The 19757-nt window shown below is 30.4% G+C and overlaps 1 protein-coding gene across 1 annotated transcript; it reads left to right on the forward strand.

Moving 5' to 3' along the window:
* The first annotated feature begins 8599 nt into the window (after positions 1–8599).
* On the forward strand, positions 8600–15552 carry LOC115992417 (proteasome subunit alpha type-6). Its single transcript, XM_031116613.1, has 9 exons — positions 8600–8780; positions 9719–9813; positions 9903–9984; positions 10579–10675; positions 12921–12979; positions 13215–13297; positions 14506–14601; positions 15130–15189; positions 15292–15552. The coding sequence occupies exons 1-9, from the start codon at positions 8705–8707 to the stop codon at positions 15382–15384; spliced, it is 741 nt and encodes a 246-aa protein (XP_030972473.1). The 5' UTR covers positions 8600–8704; the 3' UTR covers positions 15385–15552.
* The last annotated feature ends 4205 nt before the right edge of the window (positions 15553–19757 follow it).

The raw sequence follows: 19757 nt of genomic DNA on the forward strand, positions 1-19757 counted from the left end.
ATGTGGTTGTTGGATCATGGATGTGATGGTGGACTATATTGGTATCCTGTAGAGCTGGAGTTTTCATTGCATGTGTTAACGGAAAATATGCGTTCCAAACCCTTTTTTTTGAGAAAGCGTTCCAAACCCATATAGTATTATCACATAGCATAGCGAATCGCTAGTAGACAAGTATTGTACCTTTTTTTGCAGTGCTCTTCTGTGTTGTACCAATCAATAATGCTAAGCCATAAATTTACTTACGTACAATTTATTAAGGTTTTTTTTTTTTTTTGGTGTCAAGGTGTGTGTAAGGATGCGTGGCCACAGAAAAACTGATAAAAATGGTATATTAAGGAAAAAATAGTATCATAATGAATTTTGTAAAAATCAATAATAATTTGCCATAATTATGGAAAAAGTTGAAAATTTATTAATCCCTAGCATTAGCATTACTCATACGTCAACATGCATTTGAAATTGATGGTATAAACTAGTCAAGTCATCCTATCAACAAAAAAAAAAAAAAAAGTCATGTAAAGTAAACATCATAATCACAAGTAACAATTAGTCCCAAAATTTTAGAATTATCTATGAATCCATAAACCACTAAACCGTTTTACTCCCTCCCAAGTTTATGCCAATAATTAATAATTAAATTGTAGTAAAAAAATTATAATATTTGAGTTAATTAGATAAAATTATTTTTCATTTATAAACTTATAAAAATTAGACTCATCAACCTTATTTTGTTAATACTATAAAATGGACTCTTAGATTGAAATATCTTTAAAGTTTGATATTTCATGCATCATATATGTATGTAACGCTTTCAACAACAAGCGAGGAAGAATACAAAATTAACACATTTAAAAAAAAAAAAATTAGCCAAAACCACAATCTAATAGCAATAAACAATAAATCTAAGGACATATACTTTGTACAACTTTATGTCACAATTCGCTTGAGTGTCAATTTGTAATTATATTACTTTTAACTAAGTACCTGTGGTTGATGCATTTGCAAGTGATGTAAGAACATTTGCATCAATTCGTGCAAAAACTTATATTTATTTTAGTCTAAGAACCTACCTTTTCTATTCTACATACTCATTTTTCAAAACACCCGACATTAGACTATCTATTTTACTATACATTTTATTAAAATATCAATTTTTCTTGATTTTTTAATTGTTTTTCTTTCTTCACACACAACAACTACTATTCATTTTTTTCCTTCATCTTTGAGATACGTAAAGAAAAAATAAACAACTAAATGTAAAATAAATAGTGTCAATATAAATTTACACGGTTATTGTAACAAACTTGTAAATTTACACAATTATATACGGACTGATATGAATCATTATATTTTTAGGTAAAATTGTATAAATTTTACATATTTTTCTATTATATACGGACTGATACGATTGCTCTCATTCAATCACAAGTTAACATCCAAGAATATATTGTCAAAAATTATGACAAAGCATGTGATCATCATAAACTTTATAACAAAATAAACTTGAATCAGATCTTAGTAAGTAAAGTATATTTCAGTTAAACATTTTTGTCATACTTCACCAAGAGAAAGCAAATAAAAAAAATGGCATGGGAAAAGGAATCTGATTATTTTAAGGCAACCTAATTATCTATCCCTTTCTTTATCCTTCTTCTCAATGAGGTTCACGTGATAATATATTGTTAAAGGAAGACCTAAGTGTCAATGACCTGGCCTGGACGAAGCATCTAATCTTGATTAGGTTTACCAAAAAAAAAAATCTAATCTCGATTATTACACTTTAATAAATGAAGATAAAGTAATCAAGTGACAGTCCCACCAGTGATATTTGTTTATTTTACTGCTTTAATTTACTTACCTGCTTTTTATCTTTTTTTAACCTTAAGAAAAAATTGAAATGATCCTAATGAAACACTTGTATCTAAAGGTATGATTAAGGTTCCCTTGTGGGGGGTTTATGTTTAGTCATTTTTTGGTTTGCGTTGGACGGACGGAATATTTGGACTTTGGAGAAAAGTTCCTTTCAATTCAATACGTGACAATATAAATATTTCCATGTTACCCTGCAGAGCGGCTCCACGATGAAAGCGGGGATGGTCACATGATTATCTTGACTTAGAAAAAAAAAATATATATATTACATATAAATTTAAAAATCTTTATGATTAGTCTACTTTAAAAAAAAAAATAAAAAATTTGTGACCACCCTAAATATTTTAGGCCCAACAAAATTAAACTTTGGTTTCCTTTTTTTTACAATATCAAATTGGTTTCCTTTTAATAATATATTAGATCATTTCAAACACAAAACAAAAAAGCTTAAGAAAAAATGTAATGAACTAAAATTGAAAGAAATGTAGTTTGCAGTATTGATAATGAGATTAACATGCAACGATTTCAAAATATAAAAACAGATTGTAAAACTTTATGTATTTGTGCGTGTGTTTTTTATTATTAAATTTTTTATAATTTAATTTTCTTAATGACCATCTAGGAAAAAAAATTCCTAGAGCTACCACTGTTGCCAAGAGCATTATAACTCAAATGACATTTTCTAGTGTTTTCAATGGAAACATTCATGATTTAAGATTCAAAATCTCTCACTCTCAACTATCAATGCATCAAATAAAATTAATGCATTCATAGTTTTTTACATACAATTTTTTAAAATTTCACTTTTTCAATGTACAAATATATTTTAGTACATTTTTAGCAAAAAACTAAACAAGCTAATGTCAAACACACATTTTGTAAAATTGTCAAATTTTACGTGAGCCTTTTTTTTTTTTTTTTTTTTCCGAAGAGAGCTTATTGAACAAGTAGGATTTGTTTTTGTTCAGTTAATGGGTGTAATCATTTAAAAAAAAAATTGATATCACTTTCATGGAAAATATAAAAAATTGTCAAAATAATTAATTACTTTTTTATTTTCCTTCAAAAAAATTTTATAAATATTTTTGAAACCAATCCCTTTAGAGTTTAGAGCATCTGTTAATTTTTCCATTTATTAAAAAAAAAAAATACTAAGAGCAAGGACACTTATAATTTTCAAACTATTTTTCAATTCTTTTATAGATTATTTTTCATTTATTAAACTAATATCACTTTCATAACTAAAAACTATTGTGAAAAAAAAAATTTGTGAATTTCGTATCCCCTTAACTCATGACAATCAAGTGTGAACTTGTGGTGGGAACTAGGAAGTGGGAACAACCAGAAGCAAGTACAGTCTTAGAGAGAAGAAAGAAAGATACTGTCTAGTGACGACCCAAATCATATGGGTCAGTGAGGTTGTTCTTACTAGCAATAAAGTGAAGGGACTAAAATGACTGTCTCTACCCTACTGCTCTTTATTAATTTTCCTTATGAAATGAAAGGAGAAATAAATGCCCCCCATTATTTATTGGGTACACTGAGTCTGGACCGCATTCATCGTTCTTCGTGGTCCTGTTTTTGGGTTGGTGGTTGATTGATGTGTCACAATCTTGTGGAAATATGCACGTACTTTTTACGTTAAAATCCAAAATTGATTTTTAATTTTTTCTAGATTTTATTTCAGTTTTCCAATTTTATTTTTATTTATTTCAGTTTTTTAAGTTTCAAATTTATTTAATTAAGGTTTTTTCTTTAACTCTTGTTAAAATTTTTATAAAAAAAAATCTTAAAAATATTTTTCAATAATTAATTGAATTTTTTAAATTAAAAAATTTGAAAAAAAAAATTATAAAGTTGAAAAATTAACTACAACATAAAATAAAAGTTGATAGAAAATCCTTAATTGAGTAAACTTGAAAGTTAGAAGACTGAAATGAATAAAAAAAAAAAGTTAGAGGACTAAAATGAAATCTGAAGAAACTTAAAAGGTCAATTTTGCATTTTACCCTGCTTTTTATATGGCCAACAAATTTTTTTTTTTTTTTTTATATAATTTGGGTAAAACTTTTTTTTTTTCAAAGAAATTAGGGTAAAACTTATGAACACTATTTAGAAGCTGTAATTTAATTTTTTTATTTTAAATTTGTATATTTTATTAGTTAATATTATTATGGCAAGAATTTATATAAATCATTATATTTATTTTGTTTTAAAGAATATCAATGGCTAAGATAAGATCTAATAAAGTAAAAGTAGAACCTACGGAAATAATTTGCCACATTGCACAAATCTCAAATCATTTAAAAAAGAAATTTTTGTACAAATGTCTATTTAACAACTTGACACATCACCGTTTTGCAGGAATTGTTGTAACCAAGATTGCAACAAATCTTTGCCCTATTATTATATTGTTGAATTTAGTTGGAGAATATTAAGTAAGATATCTAAAGAATCATACTTAAATTTTATAGTTTAAGATATATATTAAATAATTTATTATTTTGTATCCGTTTGATTATATTTGGGTGAAGTGAAAATAAGTTAGGATTTGACAAAATTTTATTTAAGAAAAAATAAAATTTAAAACAGTGCATTATTATTATTATTATTATAGATATTATAGAGTTGTAACTTAAACAAATTATATTAGTTAAGTTAAATGGAATCCACCAAAAAAGTGTACCAGAAAAATATACTAGTAACTTATTTTACATGAGATAAAGCCCAAACAATAGAGCACTTTGTAATTGGATACTATAATAAAATCTTTCAGTATTTACTCAATTTATCTCTATAGTATTGATCCATCCCATGAATTTGCAATGCCTAGTACACAACATCCAAACTTAAAGGTATTGAAACTTGTAATACAACTGTAAAAGAGCTGGCTAAGTGGTTCCCAAGATTTTATGATATTCATGAGATCCTAGGTATGAAACCTCTTGTTAGTGACTTGAGATCACTCTTGAAATTTCTCCATACAATAACCTGGTGTATGTTAGTGTATAAGATGGAAGAATTGCATATACTCAAGAAAATAGTTAAATACTCGAAAACAATAATTCAAGAGGATATGTTTCCAAGCATATGATCAACTCATCTCTTCTATGAGTTATGAACGCACTTAATACATTATTAAGTCAACTAATCAAATCGTACGTAGGTCCTGCCATTCTACATTTGTTCATTTCTTTATTTTTAATGAAGTTGGTTTTATTGCTGCAAGCAAAGGATATGTCATGAATAGTTTAAATACTACTTTCCCTCAAAGGAATGAGAAGTATGCTTTGTTGATTTTTCTTGTTGAGTAGGCTATTTGTGAATCAATTAAACAAGAGGATTAAAAAAAAAAACAATACGAATGAGTGTGGATTGTGAGGTTATAGATTCAAACTTTACTGGGTACGTATGTAAGTTCCCAAAAAAAGAAAAAAAGAAAAACAAAACAAAACTCCAAGCCTCCCCCAATGGTTTTATATATTATGCTCTAGAATGTTGTTCACTTTATAGCCAGTAAACACAATTAGATAATAACTTTTTTTTTTTTTTTGAGAAAGATAATAACATTCTTAATATTAGTTTCTTTCTTTTAAAAATCAATGTGCCTTTACCCCTTTACTTTATAGGTCTTCGAATTAGAAAACAGAAGCTTTGAAAACTTGTAAGATGTGACTTGTGAATTATATATAGCCTCTCATTTTATAACTATAACACATTAATAATTTATTATAGGACAAACAATCTAAACCAAATGTTACTCTTTTTTATTTTATTTTCTTATAAAGAATCAAATGTTACCCTGAAACCCCTTTGGAGAGAACACTGTCATTTTAAAGATAGAAAAGTTTAGGACTTTGTTGCACATCGTAACACTTATGTCTTAGAATAAGTTTAGTTTAATAATATTTTATTATTGCGACTCACTTAGTTCAGTGCAAAAAGGCAGAAAAAGTCATCTTATAAATTTTATAAAACGCGTTAATTCACTTTTTAAAATAGCAAACATATATATTTATTTATCTTTTGTCTAAAACATGATAACTAATCTGTCATTTAGGGGAAAAACTAGTTTGATTATCACAATAAATAAGATGCTACCCATTGATAGGAAAAAGTTAAGGGCATGATTTTCCCTTTTTATTTTTTATTTTTATGATAGAAAGAAAAAAAAGATTAGAAAGTTATGTCCTCAAGGGCATGATTAGACATAAGTGGGGAAGGTAATGTCTGTCTTCCAAAGCTTTGATTAAACAGCCAAATTTCTATTAATATTGTAAGACCTAGGCTGGACCCCAATAATTGTCCTAGGATGGTCCAGGCTCTACAATTCGGCTTGTGGTTCCAACAATTTCCACCCTCAGATTCTCCTTGAGATTGACTAGGATGACTAAGTGTATGATGATACCCAATTAAACATGAGGAACCGGTAGACCACATGTTTCATGTTTTAACTTTCAAGGGTCACATCATATCTTACAAAAGACTTTTTTCCTGTTTGGTGTAGACATACAAGAATTTTAGAACCATGTAAAAAAAAATTCATAATTTTTTATGAAACAATTATAGACAGTCTGTTAGGCCGTCACTGTCTGTTTCGTACAGTAATTATAACAAAAGTTATGAGTATTAAAAATATAATTACTCAATTTATGTAATTATTTTATAATTAAAATAAAATAAAATAAAATGACCTTCAATTTTAACACTTAAATACAAAAAAAAATTTAAAAATAAAAAGGTGAAAAGTAAAAAAAAGAAAAGTAAAAGAAGTGAAAAAATGTCGGGAAAGGAATAGAACTATCACTCATGGTATTGCATATGATGCGAATCCACTTGGAGGTATACATGATTGATTAGCTCTTTTTGTTTCTATTTAATTGGTGGTCCTTATGATCTTATCCATGCGTAGTAGCTAGCTGTCTTTGCTATCAAAATTTGACCCATTTATGTTCACTTCACAAAAAAAAGGTTCACACATCACAAAAAATGTGTGAAACGAGACTAATTATAAAAAAGAGTAGAAGACAAAAAATTTCCACAATTCAACTATTTGGTTGGTACCAAATTGACCATTGGTGTGATGTGAATGGAAATTAGGGTAAGGTTAATTACAAATGCTTTGATCAAATGGTAGGCCATAGTGGAATCTTGAACTCTACCTAATTCCACTTTATGTATGTGAAAGATTAACTTTTTTTTAGCATAATTGTTTTGTTTGCAAAAGCTTGGATTAGAAATGATTTTGGAGATGATGGAGTAGGAACGAAATGAAATTGAATTGAAGTTTTTCTTTGTTTGGGGATAAATAAGGTTTTCATTTTTTATCCATTAATTTTAATCCTCCTAAATGTGAGGAGCAAAATAGGATTAGAGATAATAAATGATACCAAATGCACTAATATATACTATATAGTACTAATAGTGAAAAAACGTGTGATATAACAAATTTGCCAATATTTTCAAATTAAAATATAAAATAAATTTTTTTATAATTTATTTTATATAACAAAAACAACAACCAAACCTTAATCCCAAAACTTTTAACACCAACCATAAATTCTCAAGAGACTAATCATAATCTACCAAATATATTTTTATCTCTTTTTTTTCATATTCAAAATTACACTTTCTCACTTTTTTTGTTTATACTAATATTATTTTAGGTTTTTCTCTACATTTTATCGATCTCTTAGACTTTTTTTTTTCTTTTCTTTTGAGAATCAATCAAAACTTTTATTATGATGTTAATATTTTAGTTTGCACAACTTTCTGAACCAAATGACCAAATGTAGGGTTGCCTACGGCCTACAAGGTTCTAATCCAATTCCACAATAGAGGTCCTCTGTAATTCTTCTGATTCCGGCCCAGTTGTAGTTTTGGGCCGATTAAGCCACATTGGTGTTTGTACCTGGCACCAACTATTTGTATTCTACATCAACTCTTACATGGGTATGTTCTCTGGCCCAATTTTGGTTCACTTACATGGAGACATGGAGTTCATCAAAGCCCAATTTTGGTTTCCTAAAAGAAAAGATCCACAAAAATGTTAATCTAAAGCTACTTATTGAATCATTTTTTTTGTTGGGTTAGAGAGAAGTTGCATGACACAGCAAACTAGCCAAAACAGAGGGCATAGCTGAAGAAAGCCTATGTGAATGTGATAACAAAAAAGAAGCATCAAAGCTTAAAAAATTAAAAAGAGGGGTTCTTTAAAAGTCACAAAGTCTTTCTACTGAGCACATCCTCATTTTGCTAGAGCATCTGCACATTTATTCACTTCACGATAAATATGGTTGACTCTGATTTGGTGAAACTTGTTGAGCAAAGACCTACAATCATTTAAGAGTGACAAATAAGCCTTGTTAGTATTAAATCCAGAGTTAACAAGATCAACGACAACTTTTACATCAAGTTCGACTTCAATATAGTTAATCCCTATCTAAAGTGCAAGCAATAGACCATCTCGAAGAGCCCACAATTCAGCTATCACACTAGTAGAGACTCCAATGACTCAAAAAAAAAAAAAAAAAAAAAAAAAACCCTTGACCCAATAATTTACCACCAATACCAATTAGCCTAACTTAGCCCCCAAAAAAAAAAAAAAAAAAGTTATGCAAACTTGGGCTTTTTCACCGTTGAGTTTGGGCTTTCTACGCCAAGACCCGTCCAAATTTGAACTCTCAACACAACGAGAGCCTTCGTGTGTAGAAAGAAACCTCTTTGCCTTATATCTTTCACTTTTTCTCTTTACCTCTCTCTGATCTCTCACACACTCACAGTTCCGAAAAAAAACCCACAAAACCCTCTAAATTCGAAGCTAATCGAAACGATGAGTCGTGGAAGTGGTGGTGGCTATGATCGTCACATCACGATTTTCTCACCCGAAGGTCGTCTCTTTCAAGTGGGTATGTGTTTCTAATTCAAATCTCCTTTCTGGGTATTGTCAAAGATGCAATATTTTCAGTAAAAATTGGATTTTTAGGATCGTTTATGAGAAACCCAGATTGAATTTTTTGATGGGTTTTGTTTGATTCTATGTTTGGTTTGATCTGTGTTTAGTTAAATTTGCTTTGTTTATTGTTTCCTTTTTTTTGTTTTTGTTTTTGGGGGCAAGAATTAATGCCAGCTAAATGTTTTTACTAGCTATGACTTTGTTGCTAAATGTTTTGAGTAAAGTAATTGAATATAGGCACACATTGTTAAAGATTCAATAGTTTTAGTGAATATTGGATTTTTAGGATCGTTTGTGACAAACCCAGATAGAATTTTTTGATGGGTTTTGTTTGATTTTATAAACGTTTGATCTGCGTTGAGTTTAACACCAATTTTTTAAGGTTTAGTTCAATTGCTTGGTTACTGTCTTTTTTGGGGGCAAGAATTAATGCCAGCTAAATGTTTATACTGAGTATGACTTTGATGCTAATTGAAAATTGCTAGAGTTTTCAAGATCTTATGCTTGGTACAGCTTATTAATGCCAGTTTTGAGTTGAGTAATTGAATATAGGCACACATTGTAGCTATTCAGTCCAGGCTTTTTATTGAAAAAATTAATGACACGGTTATTGTAGCTCAAACAAAGTCATTGGACATAAAAATTGACCCTTTGAAAAAATAAAAAGATCTTTTGAGTCTCATTTGATTGCACACACATGAGAAGTTGGATTCCAGTAATTCAAAATAGTAGCATTAGTCTTAGAGGTATGAATGTATGTGTTGTCTTGGTTCCAAAAGTTTCATCTAAATTTTTGCACTTTGGAGCTGCAGGTCTTGTAAGAGTAAATTGAGCTTGTTTGTTGTTTTGGTCAGTTATATTCTAATAATTTTTTGGGGTTTGAATGAGTAGAGTATGCTTTCAAGGCTGTCAAGGCTGCCGGAATCACCTCAATTGGTGTACGAGGAAAGGATTCAGTCTGTGTTGTAACTCAAAAGAAGGTCCCGGTGAGTATCAGTCTTTCGTCATACTGAAAATTTGTTTTAGTTAGAGTTTGAATTGAAGTGGGTAATATAAATTATGAAATTTGATACAGGACAAGCTTTTGGATCAAACAAGTGTCACACATCTTTTCCCCATCACCAAGTATCTTGGGTTGTTGGCAACTGGCATGACAGGTGGGGCAGCAAGTTTCTATCTAAGCTGTTTTAGTTAAATGAAAGTTTTATGAAACTCAAAACATGTCTGTATTGAAAATGCAAATTTTGTTATTGTGAAATCCAATGTGTTGACATGTCTGGTTAGATATTTTGCTTTTATCAAGTATATGTCACACAGTACTCTCTGATTGTGCATTTTATGAATTTAGTTTGTTATTATTAAAAATGAAAGAGGTGAATGATTAGTGAGATTCGAAGGCATTGCATTTATGTCTTTTGATGCCAGGGCACCTTGCGCCTTATAAAGTGAATAATGTGTTGTCACATGGCAAAGTAATGGAACTTTTTTGTTATCTTTCATTCTCTTTTCGAAATGAAGAAGATCCATATATGGAGTTGGCAAGAGTATCTGAACTATATTTTAATATGATAACATTTATTACACAAATGCATTGCTGATTGTCGTTGTCTAGGGGGTATAATCCATATTGTTGTTGGCCCAAAGTTCACATATGCTTTATCCTCCTTGGTTACAGAATGACAATGTGATTTTCTATTTATTGCTCTTTCAAATGAGTTGAACTTTAATATTTTTGTCATGCCATTTTCCAGCTGATGCAAGAACTTTGGTTCAACAAGCAAGAAATGAGGCAGCTGAGTTTCGCTTTAGATATGGATATGAGATGCCTGTAGATGTGTTGTCTAAATGGTATTCATACTATCTATCTGCTATTCTTTAATTGTTTGACTTGTGATATGCCTGTAGTATATCAACTACTTGACTAATCTGCAATTTGTTTTGAGTTAGAAACTTTAATTTAACCCGTTTCCACAATATACTGCATTTCTTGAGTGAAGCAATTCAAATAGTTGCTTTTCCTTCAGATAGATTTGTTTTTTGATAAGTCTTTTCCTTCAAATAGATAAGTAGTACTCAAAATGAACTAAAAAAAATGGTGCATTTGACTCAAAACGAGGAGCTTGACTCCTCTCTCTCTCTCTCTCTCTCATATATATATTAAATGAATAAGAGATTGTTACAAAGATGAAGTATTTCTATTGATTGGTCAGTCTTATAGGCTCGAGTTGGTTATCTAATTGCCTCGATTTTAATCCAAATAGATGAATTGGATCCCAAATAATGAGAGAAATGTTAAAAGTAGGTCAGATTATCAATAATCAAAAGAGAGAACAAGTTACAATACAAGAAGCAATGCTGCAAACTCCTACACTCAGAAATCATCAGCTTAACCAAGATACAAACATCAAAAACTTCAGTTATCTATTATACAGCAAGATCAAATGTGCTACTATACATTAAAATATGGATGCTGGTAACCTCTTGAGACCATTCAAAACTCTCTTTCTAGCCAACAACCTGCATCTGACATCATGCGTAATAGACTTCAAAATATCAACTTCACTCTTGGCATCAGTGTCCATCCATAGGTGGTGAAGTTTTCCAGACCAAGCTAGCCTGTATATTAGACTCTTTAAACCCCTTACTTTTAGCTTGGTCGTAGCCCAATTTTAATTGTTATCACAGCTGCCAATATGCCTCACAATCAAGCATCTCCTTAGCACCTCCTTCCATATCATTTTAGTAAAGGAACAATAAAAAAATGGTCTCCCATGCAATGCCATTTTACTAGCCTTTCTCTTATTGTAATTCTGTCCTTCATGACCAGCTAGCATATAAATGCATGCTTGGGAATATGACCTGTGAATTAAATCAGCTTGCACACCAACTAATAGCTTGTTGGTAGGTTCTTTTTGTATTTTTGTATTTTTTTTTATAAGAGCTTTTTTTTTTGGTTCTAACCTTATCCCAAGTGACTGTACAACTGAATCTACCATTTCTAGAAGGAATCCATATGATTGTATCTTCTTCCCCACTAATCTGCACCCGATATAACTTGCTCTGGATAAGTACCAACTACCAAGTAGCAACTCATCGTATCTAGCAGGAGGCCAAACCATTCTCCATCGTGAATTACACTTGATAACTTTGCTTATGAATCCTTTCTTATCACTTCTTATGTGCAGTTCTGTACAAAAATTGTTTTTATTGCTTCCTCCTCCTCCTCTCTCTCTCTCTCTCTCTCTCTCTCTCTCATATTATTAGATGTGCAGTTTATTAGTGGGTTGAAATAAATATGTACTTTGTTATCTTGCTCAGCAGATATCTCCAACTAAAGAAAAAAGAAATCTGGACTGTGTAATAATGTTGTGTGTTTGATTTTTAGGTTGAATTTGATATGTAGGTTGTTGTCTTACCTAGAAGATATGGTCTTGTTGTGTAGGTCTAAATTAATGTGGACCACCTTGATACACACAGTTGGGTCAAATAAGATGTAAAAAGCAAAGGACGGTAATGATGTGTTAAGGATTACTCAGGGTGTGACACATAATGTTCTGTTTTAGGACTCATTGCTGAATTCATGAATCTTGATGTTGGGGAATGTTAGCATTTCAGTAGTCACAAATTTTTTTTCTCTTTGATTGTCTAATAAACAAGAAAGCTTCCTTAATTATTGTATGAATATAATACACTTGAAGTTGCTTATTTTTTGGAGTCAATAAGTAAGTGTCATCTCCTTCAATTAAGAAAATTCTAGTTTGCTAGAATGTTAGACTGGAAGTTTATTACTTGAAAATTTGAGGAAGATAAACTCAAGAGTAATCATAGCAAATCTAGCGGTAGTTCACGGTTAGTTTTTCCTACTTGACTCCTAATTCTTCATATATGACATGCTACCAGATGATAAATAGTTCTGTTTCTTAAATATGTCAATACTTATGCTTCTTCAAATTGTTATATGTAAACTCTTGTGTTCTTGCAAATTTTCTCTTAATGAACATTGCTTATGTTTATAAAATTACTATCAAAAGATTATGTCATTATATGTTAGTTCAAAATGATATATTAACTAACGTTTTAATTGTTTTGTCAGGATTGCTGACAAGTCACAAGTCTATACTCAACATGCGTATATGAGGCCTCTTGGAGTAGGTTTGTTTCTGGCCTTCTCTATAGTTGTCAACAATTCTCCTCTTGTGCTGTTATGTGTTAAACTTAGTATTCCTTCTTCTTCCCCTTTTTTTTTTTTTTTTTTTTTTTTTTTTTTTTTTTTTTTTTTTTTTAATTTTTTATTTTTTAATATTCCCTTATTGATTTGTTAAATGTACATGGCTTTATTACTGATATATTTTCCCTTCCATGATTTTCTGTCTTTTCCTTTTCAAAGTTGCTATGGTTTTGGGTATTGATGATGAATATGGTCCTAGACTCTACAAATGTGATCCAGCGGGCCATTTCTTTGGTCACAAGGTATTGCCAAGTCTTAGCCTAGAATCTCTCTCTCTCTCTCTCTCTCTCTCTCTCTGCAGATGGTTTGTTTCTATTTACTTAACATGAGAACAAATAATGCTGAAGATTAATTGAACACTACAGTTTTTCTATGTTTGACACCAGCTATCACCTTGAGTACTTGTTTACAACTTCCTTTATTAGGCCAAATCTAACAGAAATTATTAACTTCGGCATAACATTCCTTGCGTACTAATAAAATTTCTATGGTGCAAGAACTATCTCTAAGCTGACAACTGTAACATATACCTCTCTTATTTACCTATCTAAATAGAATAATGGGAAGGATCGAAATTTGTATGCAGTTTATAGCTGTGTGCTAATTATGGACTATTTTTTCTACCCAAAAAAAAAAAATTTATGGACTATTTTATTGGGGATTGATATTCTGCCCCTTTCGTCAGATGCATTCATCTTCATTATATTTATATTTAGTAAAGTTGCATTATATAATAATAACGTAATGTTTCATTGACTGTGATGACTTATATGATGGTTATGGTCATAAAAAGCACTATTAGAGTTTAGTAAGTAGAGCACTTACTAAATTGTATAATCTTTTCAATTGTAATTCCAATTTTTTTTTTATTTTTTAAATCCAAGCCAATGCCCTCTAGCACAAATGGAACCTCCTCCCTGTGTAAGTGTTAGGTTAAGGGTGAGGTCATGGGTTCAAGACTAATTGAGTACATGTGTAATTTACCAATAAAAGAAAATCCTTTTTTTTTTTTGGTAATTCTTTAGCCTATCATATGTACAGGACCACATCCTGTGTACATGAGGTGGTCCGGTTCATCAAATAAAATTTATTACTTATAAAAAAAGTCGTATCCTTTTGTCTTGTGTTGAAATATATAGATCAGCATATACTTATAACTAGATTATTTTATAATTAAGCTGACTACAAAAGATTAAAGAGTGTTGATCTTGCAATGTTCACTTGTATTTATTGTAAACTTCTATGAAAGTTCTGTTTTTTAAGGGCTGAAAATATGAATAACTTTTCTTGCTTTTCTGCACATTGTTATTTGTGACTTTGTGGGGTCATTAATCCAACTGAAACACTTATCATCTAGCAATACATTGTAAACTTTTCATTGTCATTTCTTCCATGTTCATTACTATATTATGAGTTTTATTCCTGAGTTCCTCATGATATACATTTTTAGGCCACAAGTGCTGGATTGAAAGAGCAGGAGGCAATTAATTTCTTGGAGAAGAAAATGAAGAATGATCCTGCATTTACTTACGAGGAAACAGTGCAGGTAGATGTTACATCTTTTTAATGATAGAACTTCTGAATCATAAGATGGCAAACAATATTCACATGTATATATCTCCCATCCTCCTCCTATTTCGAGTCAAATTGGGTATAAGAAATCTTGCTGTTCATGGATCTATAATAGAATCCATTTACTGTTAATAGTCACTGGGTTGATATCAAGTCAGTAATGACATGAATTACCCATCGGTGTAATTTATCTGATTAGTAGCAGAAGCAATATCACAAATTGATTGGGGAGTCCACATTTCAGTTCTTCATGAGAAACTTTCCCCTATACAGATTTAATTGTTAACCTTTAGATGAGTAAATGTTCTCTCTTTATGCTGTAACAGTTTTGTGAAAAATATTCGCTCATGATGATTCTAACAATTCTTTCCTAGATATTTTCATGGGCTCTCAAAGCTAATATATTAAGATTTTGTGATCCTTTGGTGAAAAGGGGCATGTTAATGTGTACATGAACGATTCTTTTTCTGCATCTAATGTCTTCAATTGTTTTCATTTATAGACTGCGATTTCTGCCCTGCAATCAGTTCTACAAGAGGATTTCAAAGCCAATGAGATTGAGGTACTGAATATCCCCACCACTGTTGTATTCCCGTTTGTAGTTAGATACAACTTTCTAGAGAGAATGACAGTGATTTTGAATAAACCCTTTTATTTCTTGCAGGTTGGAGTAGTGAGGACAGACAACCCGGTCTTTAGAGTGTTGTCCACAGAGGAGATTGATGAGCACTTGACTGCCATAAGTGAACGCGACTGAGATTTGATGCAATGTTGAATGCTTTTTAGTATCTGTCATTCACTGTTATTTGAATCATCAAACATTTGCTTAAAGAATTCTTCCTGATCTTGTAACTTGTATAACTAATGTTGGATATGTCATTATGCATTTCTAAACTGAAAAAGGCTTTCTTTAATTTTACTTGTATCAAGTAGCCTATGAAATTTGTCCTCAAAGAGATCGTTTGGAATGGAACGATGGCGATGGCACGTTAACTTGTCAGGTCTAATTAGATGCTGACAGTACGTGTGAGAAAGATTGGCATCTGATGGGTTTGGGTCGCGTCTGGTTTGGTTTATCATTTTGAGGTCAATGGCCTAATTCTTGTAGTTAACTTAATATTCATTCTTTTCCTTTTTCTGATGCTGATAATAGATAAAGGAAGGTATATGAGAGAGATGGCCTCTAATAATAGGCTGTGGTTGCTTTTGGTGCAACTCTTGTGGGTGTAGAGTTTTAATGCCAAAAAACAAAAAGACTGAAAGATATGTGACCTTATGTGGCCACTCAAAAACAAAAATCTAAGAAGCTGATTAGATGTCTGATAAGTTTAGTGGAAAAATGGTTCTGATAAATTTAGTGGAAAAAATGGTTCTATCTTATTATAGGAGACAGCCAACCTTGACCCTTGAGGTGGCAAATTATAAATAGTGAACCTATGAATTCGCTTTTTTAATTTTTTTTTTTATGAACACGAATTAACTGTTACTAGTATCCCATCAATTATAGATAAAAAAAAAAAAAAAAATTGTTATCTTAACAAGTTGTGAAAAATATGTAAAATGTGAAATATGTTGAGTACAACAGTATATTGATAAAAATAGACTGCTTTTCTTTAAATCAATCACTTAAAATTTATCTACTTCTCTTTATCTAAAAATTGCTTATTAATCTTAATTAAATATTAATTAATAATTACTTAAAATTATCAACTTTTCTTTAGATTTCTTTCCAAAGCAAAGGTTTGCTAATTAGTGGGTGTGAGAAAAAGCAAAGTCCAAATAAAAGTGAGCTACGTTAAACGGATACAAAAACGTTGTTGTTAAACAGATGCAAACACGTTGTTCTTACATTTTATGGCTTCGACCCAATTATTAACTGAGATATTGAATAAGTACAATAAAATTAAAGTTAAAATTGTAGACTACACTTTTAAAGTTTGATCTTTGAAGCTGTTTAAATTTTACATCATAAAATTTTAGAATTTAAATTTTATTCTTTAAATTTTGAAGATGTTTAGATTTTATATCCTAAGTTTTGAAACTGTAGAATTTAAAATCTAAACACCCTCAAAATTTAAAAGATAAAATTTATATTTAAAAATTTTACGATATAAAATTCAAATTTATTAAAATAAAATCTAAATTATGAAATTTTAGCATAAATTTCAAACACGTAGTTAGCCTGATATAACTGAAATGGGTGTCCCAAGGGTCCCACCTGGTCAAATCCTATGCACAGTTCATGCACTAATGGCTAGTGTACTCCTATACCAAACATGTCCCCTCCGACAATTCTTTTTTCGGTAAAAGTCTTCCCACATTCTAAATAAGGCCATTATGAGTTTCCTAATTGTACTCGGCAAAGATTCTAGGTGTATTAATCTTTTCTCTTTTCTTTTTTTTTTTTTTTTTGGGTAAAACATGATTAAACATTAACTTAGGAATTTACAAGTCTATTACAACGTAAATTAGCCTTGTCAAAAACTAATATATTCTCCACTACAGGCAGTGGGTTACAAAAAGTAACAAAACTATACAAAGATTGCGCTCCTATTTTAGCCAATGCATCAGCGCATTGGTTTGCTTCCCGGAATGTATGAATCACGTGCTTATTTAGAATTTCCTTCAAGAGGCTCCTGCAATCAGATAAGAGAGACTCCATTAAGAGGTTTTCAGATTCATTGTTCATTAGAATAACAATGCTTAAAGCATCAAGTTCTATTATAAGTTGTTGAATGTCCATTTCCTTGGCTAGCAGCAGCCCATCTCTAAGTGCCCATAGCTCAGCCTAGGCACTATTAGTGAATCCAAGACCTCTTGCAAAACCTTTCAGCCAAGCCCCATCATGATCTCTAATTAACCCCCTCTACCAGCTCTTTCTGGATTCCTCATAACTGAACCATCAGTATTGAGTTTCAACCAACCCCTCAGTGACTTCTCCCAACCCACAGGAACAATGGATTTTTTTTGTTTGATCTTAGAAGCAAACCCAATAGCGAAAAATTCAGCATCGGCTTGAATGCATTTTCTCCATATCTGAGGATCCACAACACCAGTTCTAAAAAGGAAATTGTTTCTGTGAGTCCATAAATGCCACAATCCCATAGGAAACAACATCTTCCAAGGAATTCCTTTAACATAGACATTCATACCATCATTACAATTGACTTCTAACCAAGCTTTAAAGGGAAGAGTGAATGAATTTTTGGTGCAATGGGGCACTTGCAGCTGCAACCATAATTGGTGAGCAACCTCACAGCTCCTGAATAAGTGCTCTATAGTTTCATTATGCTTGTAATACAATTTACACAGAGGATCAAGGCTTAAACCTCTTGAACCCAACACTTGAGCTGTAAGAAGACTATCATGAAGACAAAGGCAGATAAGGGATTTTTGCTTTTTGGATTTTTTATTTTTTAATTCAAAAATATTTATATACTCCAATATTTAAATAGAGACAAAATTAAAGAACAATCTGGTAATATGAAATTCTAATTCTTACTAAAACATTACCTAAAAAATAGGACAATTTTTCTGTTAATTTTCAGATTGCTTTATCCACTTACAAGTTAAATTCTTAAAATAAAAATTATAAATATATATAAAATAAAAAAATTACAAGTTAAATTCTTAAAATAAAAATACTTTTTTTTGCTAAAAAAGAAAGCCTCATTGTTTAAATAGAGATAAAACTAAAGGATAATCTGGTAAAAATACAAATTTAACTTCCACTAAAACATTGCCTAAAAAATAGGACAACTTTTCTATTAATTTTCAAATTTTTTTCTCCACTTATAACTTAGATTCTCAAAATAAAAATTATGTATATATATATATATATATAAAATAAACATACTTTTTTTTGCTAAAAAAGAAAGCCTCATTGTATGCGCGAAGCGCGTGTGATGAGGCTAGTGATTTATTACTATTTTGTATTTTATTCCCATATTCACATTTAATTTACTACATTACTAGTATTCTACATTGGTACTAATTACATTTTTTCTACTGATATAATTTTTGCAGCAACTTGTTGGAAATGTCAACTATAAACGGTAGCCAATTACTTTGACAAGAACTCATTAAAGTTTTCCGCTACTCATTATCATTTTTACAATTTGCGGTAGAAATTGTATTCCTAGCATTTTTTTGTTAATTTAATACCTTTTTAAAGTTAGTTTTATATTAATAATGTAGTAAAAATTAGATCATTTTATGAATCTTAAGCCTTCCATAAGTATAGTTTTATTTTATATCCTCTAATTAAGGAAAAGTAAGGTTTTTTTTTCTTAGTGGTGAAGGTACTGAAAAGTAAGTTTGACTAGCGGTTTTTAAAGTGGTTTTTCCATACCCACGACAGCAAATGCTATCTCTCTCTCTTTTTTTTTAACAGACAACAAATGCTATCTCAAAAGTTTTTTTAAAAAAGGACAACGAAAATAACTAAATGATTAATAAAGAAAATTCAAGAAAGATTGCATTAAAATTTTTCATTTCCTTCTATATAATTGTTGGATAAAGTTACTTAAAATACTGTAATAAGTTTATGGATAAAATCTTTCACAATTTGCGGAGAGTTGACACCATGCATTGCGGTTAGTAGATGCACAATACAATATAAAAATAGTATTGCACCAATCATAATTCACTAGCTCAAGCTGTGATATTAGTTATATTTAGTACTCCCTCCGTCCCACTTTGTTTGTCCTGTTTGAAAAGTCAAACTTTTTAAGGGAACATCATTTATTGTCTTGTCTACCTTTTAAAAATGTATAAGTTTCTAAAACTACCCTTAAATAAATTTATCAAAAAATTGAATTAGTAAATTAATAGGGGTATAATAGGAACATTAGTAAATTAATGACTTTTATTTTTAGAAACAGGACAATATTTTGGGACATCTCAAAATGAAATAGAGGACAAACAAAGTGGAACGGAGGGAGTATTGTAGTATGAAAGATGTTAAGAATTGAAGGATAACGTTAACATTACTTAAAATAATAAAAAAGTTTATAGATAAAAAATTTCACAATTTGCAGAGAGTTAAAGCAATGCATTGAAATGAATTGATACACAAATATAAAAATAGTGTTAGCACTAAACAAAATTCACTAGCTCAAGCTGTGCAAT

The sequence above is a fragment of the Quercus lobata genome, chromosome 5 (genome assembly GCF_001633185.2).
Source record: "Quercus lobata isolate SW786 chromosome 5, ValleyOak3.0 Primary Assembly, whole genome shotgun sequence".
Classification (NCBI taxonomy): Eukaryota; Viridiplantae; Streptophyta; class Magnoliopsida; order Fagales; family Fagaceae; genus Quercus; species Quercus lobata.

What these genes read in the sequence shown, in the direction of transcription:
- LOC115992417 (XM_031116613.1), top strand. Translation starts at nt 8,705, where the DNA reads ATGAGTCGTGGAAGTGGTGGTGGCTATGATCGTCACATCACGATTTTC. An exon ending in TATGAGGCCTCTTGGAGTAG is followed by an intron (nt 12,980 to 13,214) that starts GTTTGTTTCTGG and finishes TCCTTTTCAAAG; the next exon opens with TTGCTATGGTTTTGGGTATT. An exon ending in CTTACGAGGAAACAGTGCAG is followed by an intron (nt 14,602 to 15,129) that starts GTAGATGTTACA and finishes TTTCATTTATAG; the next exon opens with ACTGCGATTTCTGCCCTGCA.